Genomic DNA, 7,286 nt, shown 5'->3' on the forward strand with positions numbered 1-7,286 from the left:
GCCACCACAGTGAGAAGCCTGTGCACCGCAATGAAGAGTAGCCCCCGCTCGCCGCAACTACAGAAAGCCTGCGCTCAGCAACGGAGACCCAACAGCCAAAAATAAATAATTTTTTAAAAATCCCTTATAAAAATAATATATTTTATATATTTAGAGCATATAAACTATGTATGTCATATATAAATGGGTAAGTATATATTTGTAACGTATAATATATACACACACACTAGTATATAATTTTGGACGGACTCCAAGTTTTAAAAAATCACAGATTGTGTCTCCATGTGAGACACAGACAGAGGAGGGAGGAAATGAAACACTGGCTATAAAGGGAGCTGTGCCATCCCGATGGAGTGCCGGCAGCTCTCCTGAGTGAGAGGGACAAAGGAGAGGGGTCACGGTCCCTCCATCCGTCTGGCCCCCGGGTGGACCTGCAGCCTCAGTGAAACTGCAGCTAGGGTCGCAGGAGACCGCCCACCGGGTCCCCTCTGCCCGCCGCGTCCCTTCACCTGGGCAGGGCGGTGCTTGGCTGCTGGCAGGGCCACATCCCCCGCGCGGTGGACCCGGGGTGACGCCGATCCTGTTCACTGGGGGCCACTCCCTTCAACCCGCTTCCTACCCGGGAGGAGAGGTGAATCCCTGCAGGTGACCCTGCGTCAGCCAAGGGCACCGTGTTGCAGCAGGGCTGGGTCCCCAATACCAAGCGACGGGTACAGGGCATGTGGAACGCCCGTGCTCTGGCCGGGCAGGGAGCCAGCCGTCTTGACACTGGGTTTGCTAGAAGAAACTGCGCTTGTAACCAGAGGTGTCAGAGCGCCTGCCTCGGCCGGGGGAAGGGGGGTGGTACCCGACCCCCGCTTAGTTCTGGCTACTGGGAGCCCTGCGGGCTGCGGGCAGGGGGGCTGCTACAGGCAAGGCTCTGACCCACTACTGTTCCCGTAAACCAAGGATGCGCCCGAGGGCCACGCCCAGTTGGAAGAGTAACTAACGGGCAGATGACGCTTGTGGAAGCAACGAAGGGCCCATGGCTTCCTTGTACCGCTCCCTCTCCTTGTGTTGGAACAGTTTGCAGTAAGAAAAAAAGATAAGAAACTAAAAGGTGAGAAAAGAAAGTGTGACTTCCACACAACCTGTCTCTTCATTTCTTAGAAATACATGCAAAAGCAGGACTTTTAGGGAAGCTGGCGTAAAACAGCACACGGGCGTGGCTGCCCGCACGTGCCTGTGTCTTTAAATCAACAGGGATTTCTAGGCTGGAATTGCCCTGGACCTGACCCCCGCTTCCGGGTCACATTGATTCATTCATCCATCCATCCATCCATCCATTCACTCAGGAGATGTCTGAGTGCCCACTGCAGACGGGGCCTGTCTGGATGCATCACTGGGTGACACCTCTGTCCTCTCCACTTGTCTGGGGTGGACGGGCAGTGGGCGTAGGGGACGATAAGGATGACACCCGAGACAGCAGCGTGTGGTCCCCCCCAGGTCCCCCCTGCAGGGTCCCTCCACCAGGCAGGCGCCTTCCCTGAGCAGCCCCCAGCCCCTCACCAGACCAGTTCACTTAAAGGCCACGCCCCCCAATGCCACCCTCATCCCTTCTGTGACTCACTCTGAGCCGTCAGTGGAAACCCGATCATCTTTAAGCACCTCCTCCTTTACTTTTCCTTAGGCCACCCGTTTTTCAGATACCCAGCTTCTAATACTGTCCAGGTCGTAGTAAGACTTTGCGGCAGCGTAAGGAAGGGGGGGCCATACCTCGGCCTCCCCACCCCTGCCCCTGGGGATCCTAGGACATAACCCCTTCCTCTCCCCGCCGCAACCCCACCTCTCAGCCCCCTTTCTCCCTTTCCAATCCCCGGTGCGCAGTCTACCTCCTTTACCAGGTACACAGTATTCTTGTGCGTGGTCCTGCCGCCCTCCCGGGTCAGCCCCCCTGAAGCACGAGGGGTGGGTCACCCCCGCTCAGCCCCACCCCGACAGAGGCACATATGCGCTGGTTAGACAGACGGGTCTGCGTCTAAGGCCCGCATGAGATGCTTTTTCAAGAGAAACGCGTTCTGAACCCCAGTTAGCAATGGGGAAGAGGTCACAGCCATTCATTCCTCCCAAAAGCGGGGTGCCGACGTGCTAGGGGGGCGGGGGGCGGGCGCTGGGAATGCAGGTGGGGCACAGGGAGGGGTGTCCCTTGCCTGGGGGAGGGGAGCGGGTCGCTCAGAGGTTAACCGCTCCCACCGGGGCGGGAGAGGCTCTCCAACAGAAGCGCCTACTTCCAGGGCCTCACAGCCGGAGCCTGCAGGACCAGCTTGGGCTGGTTGGCCCCTGTCGGCCCAGCGGGCAGTGATAACCATCACAGGGCCCCTGCACGCCCAGACAGGTGGCGCCTGCGTACAAATGCAGACAGGAGAGATGCTCTCTTCACCTGGGAGTGCCCAGACGGCGCCAGCACCCCGTCCCTGCCCAGAACCCACGGCCGCCCTGTCCTCTACCCCAAAGCCCTGCGGTTGCTGCCAACGGGAGCCGGGCAGGGCCCCCCAGCTCTGTTCTGTCCCCCAGTCCCGTGAAGCCTCAGAAAGCGCCAGAACATCAAGCACACACCCACCCACCCACACACACACCCCAATCCTCGCCCAGTGCATGCCCTGAGCCGCCCCACCCTCTGCAGCGGCACCAGCCTCAGGTCCCGCCTCTTACCTGCTTCTCCACGGAAGTCACGAGAGGGCAGAGCAAGGCCCTGCAAGGACACCGGGGCCCGGGGAAACGAATGGCAGGCTCCGGGTGCCCTGGGCTCTGGTGGGCCCGCCCCTGGCATCCATCCACCCAGCGTCACCGGCTGGAGGGGATGCAGGAAAGCCCCTCATGAAAATATGGGGGGTGGAGCAAAGAGAAAAAAGAGGAAGAGAGAAAGAAGAAACAGGCAGGGAGCGAAATAAATGAAAGGACGCATCCTTGCACCAAGAAAAGGATACTTTGTTGACCTGGGTGCTGAGACACCATTGCACTCACTTAGTGAAAATTCACAGAACAATACACTTACGACTTGTGCCATTTAGTTATAATTCAATAAAAAGTTCACAGCATTTCAAAACACCTAGGTCTCAGACTTCCTGGGGGGAGGGGGGTAGATGTGCTCCTGCGGGTGACATATGTGCCTGCCTGCGTGTGTATGCAGGTGTGCGTGGGCATGTGTGGGCACGTGTCTAGGCATGGGCATGTGGATGCATGTGTGAGTGAGCGTGTGCGGGCAGCACATGTGCTCCTGTCGCTCTTGGAGCCGCCACGTCGCAGCGCGCGGCATGGCAGGGGGACCCGAGTCTGAGGCCCACTGGGCCCCGGGAGGTCAGGGCCCAGGGAAAGCGGCCGGGTGGGTGGAGAGGGACCCCCGGGACCCCCCAGTGCCCGGCGCGCCCAGTGCAGCCGGAGTCTCGGGGTCAGGGTCGGGGGACCCCCCGGCAGGGCGGGGTCCTCCCGGGGCGCTCCTACGGGCGGACCCGGGGCCTACCGGGCAGGGGACAGGCAAGCCCTCGAGAAACCGGGCCTGGGGGGCTCGGAGCGGCCTCCTACTCCGGCCCTGACCCCGCGACCTGTCGCTTCTCCCGCGGGGTGATCCCTGGGGTCGCGGCCGGGACTCGGGAGTCTACAGGAGTCATTAAGACGAGTCCGGGGTCGCCGCCGGTCCTCAAAGGTCAGCGGACTTAGACTGGGGGTCGCGGTCGGGACTCGGGAATCACCGGGACGACCCCAAGGGTCCGAGGGTCCGATGCCGGGGCCGGGGCAGGATGAACATCGGGCGTCGGACTCAGCCACCCCTGGCCTTCCCCTTACATAACCGCCGTCTATCGCGTCCCCCTGGCCCGGCGTGACCTTCATAAGGTCAAGGCGGCCGCCGCGCCCCCCAGCCCGCAAGGCACATGGGCGGGGCCCGGCTCCCTACATGCCCCGGGCGCGGCGAGCGGGAAGGGGAGGGACGTCGGCGGCGGCTCAGCCAATGGGCGCGGCGCTCGAGGGCGAGGGGCGGGGCGCAAGCTGCTCCCGGCAGCCCGTGGGGGCGAGACGAGCGGGAAGGGGCGGGGCTTGTGCGGTGGCGCAGCCAATGGGCTCGGCGCGCGGGGGATCGGGGCGGGGCGTGGGCGCCTTAGCGGCTGCGCGCTGGCCACCCCGTCTTTTCGGTCCCGGCGGCGGCAGCGCAGACCAGCGGTGCCCACGCTCCGGCTCTCCGGGCCTCCCCTCCACTCTCTTCCCGCTGCGTTGCCCGCCTCGCCACCATGACGGAACAGGCCATCTCATTCGCCAAGGACTTCCTGGCCGGAGGCATCGCCGCCGCCATCTCCAAGACGGCCGTGGCCCCGATCGAGCGGGTCAAGCTGCTGCTACAGGTGGGAGCCGGCTACGCACACGCGGACGCCGGGCGAGGTGCGAGGGTCCGGGGCGCGGGGACAACGGGCCGGGCAGGCCGCGTGCACCGGAAGCGGGAGGCTGCGCCGCTTTGTCCGCGCGCCGCCGGCTTCCGGGGATTGCCTGGGCGCGCGTCACGTGGGCGCTATCGCCTGCGCAGAAATGGGGCCGCGGGCGCGTGCGCACTGGGCCTTGCGGCACAGTTCGGGGAACGCATGCGCATGGAGCAGCCGCGTGGACGGGCCCCGCGGGGCGAGGGCCGTGACCTTGGGCGGGTCACGAGGGCAGTCGTCGTGTCCTTCATTGGACTTCCGTTCTTTCCCCCTTTTTATTTCCCTTTTGCTGTTCTGAGTCAGAATAAGCTGTTTTTGTTGCGGGATTGTTAGAAATGTAGCGCTAATGCAAACATCGTTGCTAGTTTGTTGTTTGTAACACTTGTAGGGACCCGTAGTGACCAAAAGATGCTTTTTTTCTGGTAGGACGTTTGGCCAGCTTAAAGGCCCCATGCACATGTTATCTTACGAAGACGACACCTTTCGTTGGGGGTTCTTGGGGGCGTCTGACTTAGGCCCTCGTGTAAAACCCCTGTCTCTGCCCCCAGGTACAGCACGCCAGCAAGCAGATCGCGGCCGACAAACAGTACAAGGGTATCGTGGACTGCATCGTGCGCATCCCCAAGGAGCAGGGTGTGCTGTCCTTCTGGAGGGGCAACCTGGCCAATGTCATCCGCTACTTCCCCACGCAAGCCCTCAACTTCGCCTTTAAGGATAAGTATAAGCAGATCTTCCTGGGGGGCGTGGACAAGCACACGCAGTTCTGGAAGTACTTCGCCGGCAACCTGGCCTCCGGCGGGGCGGCCGGAGCCACCTCGCTCTGCTTCGTCTACCCCCTGGATTTCGCCAGAACCCGGCTGGCGGCTGACGTCGGCAAATCCGGCACGGAGCGGGAGTTCAAAGGCCTGGGAGACTGTCTGGTGAAGATTACCAAGTCTGACGGCATCCGGGGGCTGTACCAGGGCTTCAGCGTCTCTGTGCAGGGCATCATCATCTACCGGGCCGCGTACTTCGGCGTGTATGACACCGCCAAAGGTGAGTGCGCTCTGCTCTCGGGGCTGACTGGACGGGTGCTGGGCGGGGGGCTTCAATAGCATGTCTGTGGACTCCCAGGCCTGGAGGCTGGAATCTGAGATCCAGGTGTGGGCAGGGCTGGTTCCTCCCGAGGCCTCTCTCTTGGGCTTGTAGACGGCTGTTTCCTCCCTGTGTCCTCACAGGGTTGTTCCCTTTGTGTGTCTGTGTCCCAATTTCTTCTTATAAGGACACCAGTCCTATGTGATCTGGACCCACCCTGATGACCTGATTTTTTTTACTTTAATTATCTCTGTAAAAGCTTTTATTTCCTAGTACAGTTACACTCTGAGGTCCTGGGGTTTGGGGCTTTAGTATATTTTGGGGGAGGACACACTTCACGCCCTGTGAAGTAAGTCACCCTGGTTGTCGGGGCCCAGGCCCGCTGGCACCTTTGCAGTGGAATGGGTGTGAAACCTTCCACTTGCCAAGGCCCGTCTGTTTCCCTCTAGAGAGGCCCCTGCCGCCGGGTACTGGGTTGGTCTCTGGGGCCATCCTCCCAGCCTGCAGGTGGCTTCCCCATTTCTGGCTGGTGTGCTGACCCCAGTGTGACCAGTCTAGCGTCACCTGGTGCTGGGATTCCCCGCGTGGAGATCCCGGGGGCCTCACGCCCACGGTGACCCCGCAGGCATGCTCCCCGACCCTAAGAACACGCACATCGTGGTGAGCTGGATGATCGCGCAGACGGTGACGGCCGTGGCGGGCGTGGTCTCCTACCCCTTCGACACCGTAAGGCGGAGGATGATGATGCAGTCGGGGCGCAAAGGAGGTACCGTCTCCGCCCTGCTCCGGGCTGCCTGTGCTCTGGGGGTGGGGCATCGCTGAGTGGCCTGGCGTTCGGTCCTTCGGAGGTGCACAGCCAGCACGTGAGGTGCTCCGTGCCAGGCGGGGGGGGGGGGGGGGCGTGCAGCATTTGGTCCCAGAGGGAAGTAGCTGGGTTTCGTGGGGGAGGCCTGGGCCGGGTGCCTGCCCCCTCTCTGCCCTTGATCCTCGGGTGTGCTGGGCCCTAGGGAGGCTGGGGCTCTAGTTTGTGTTCGATCCCACCCAAACTGTGGGTGTCCAGAGCTTCCTTTTCCTGCGGTCGAAACGCCTAGCCACCCAGGTGGTGGCAGCTGGGGCCCCGCGTCGGCACCGTGTCTCTCCGGGGCCTGCTTCGCGCCTGTGGGATCCTCTCCGTGACCCCCGCCCTCTCCCCGCAGCCGACATCATGTACAGGGGCACCTTGGACTGCTGGCGAAAGATCTTCAAGGACGAGGGCGGCAGAGCCTTTTTTAAGGGCGCCTGGTCCAACGTGCTCCGCGGCATGGGCGGCGCCTTCGTGCTGGTCCTGTATGACGAGCTGAAGAAGGTCATCTAGGCGCCCTGCCCACTCGCCACAGCGACCAACACCTCCACATAGAGGAATACCTGTTACGGACCATCGACCTTCGAGAAATTCCAGTGTCCTCGCGGAGGGCTGGGGCGGCCCCGCAGAGGGCTCCTCGTGACCGTCGGCCCTGGGTCCATGTATTGATTACGGGGGGAGGGTAATCGTGACGTCTTCGTGGGTCCACAGGCGGTGAGGCACCTCTACCCGCCAGACCTAGATTCCAGGTGCTTGTAGGACCGACTCGTGTTTAAGTATTTATTTAAGAAAATCTTGTCTCCATTTGTACTTAAGCACTATTCTTTTTTGCACAGCCGAATATTTAGTTATGTTTTATGTCAGGCGTTCTGCTGCGAAACAATAAAATCAGGACACACGGACGCCGGTTTTGTTTCTGAGTCGAG

General features: G+C 61.6%; 1 protein-coding gene across 1 annotated transcript; it reads left to right on the forward strand.

Annotated features, from left to right (window-relative positions):
• Positions 1–4,148: 4,148 nt before the first annotated feature.
• Positions 4,149–7,262, forward strand: SLC25A6 (solute carrier family 25 member 6). Its single transcript, XM_060002602.1, has 4 exons — positions 4,149–4,373; positions 4,994–5,480; positions 6,145–6,285; positions 6,716–7,262. The coding sequence occupies exons 1-4, from the start codon at positions 4,263–4,265 to the stop codon at positions 6,871–6,873; spliced, it is 897 nt and encodes a 298-aa protein (XP_059858585.1). The 5' UTR covers positions 4,149–4,262; the 3' UTR covers positions 6,874–7,262.
• The last annotated feature ends 24 nt before the right edge of the window (positions 7,263–7,286 follow it).

This window comes from Delphinus delphis, chromosome X (genome assembly GCF_949987515.2).
Source record: "Delphinus delphis chromosome X, mDelDel1.2, whole genome shotgun sequence".
In the NCBI taxonomy this organism is placed as follows: Eukaryota; Metazoa; Chordata; class Mammalia; order Artiodactyla; family Delphinidae; genus Delphinus; species Delphinus delphis.

What these genes read in the sequence shown, in the direction of transcription:
- SLC25A6 (XM_060002602.1), top strand. Translation starts at nt 4,263, where the DNA reads ATGACGGAACAGGCCATCTCATTCGCCAAGGACTTCCTGGCCGGAGGC. An exon ending in CGTGTATGACACCGCCAAAG is followed by an intron (nt 5,481 to 6,144) that starts GTGAGTGCGCTC and finishes GTGACCCCGCAG; the next exon opens with GCATGCTCCCCGACCCTAAG. An exon ending in GCAGTCGGGGCGCAAAGGAG is followed by an intron (nt 6,286 to 6,715) that starts GTACCGTCTCCG and finishes CTCTCCCCGCAG; the next exon opens with CCGACATCATGTACAGGGGC.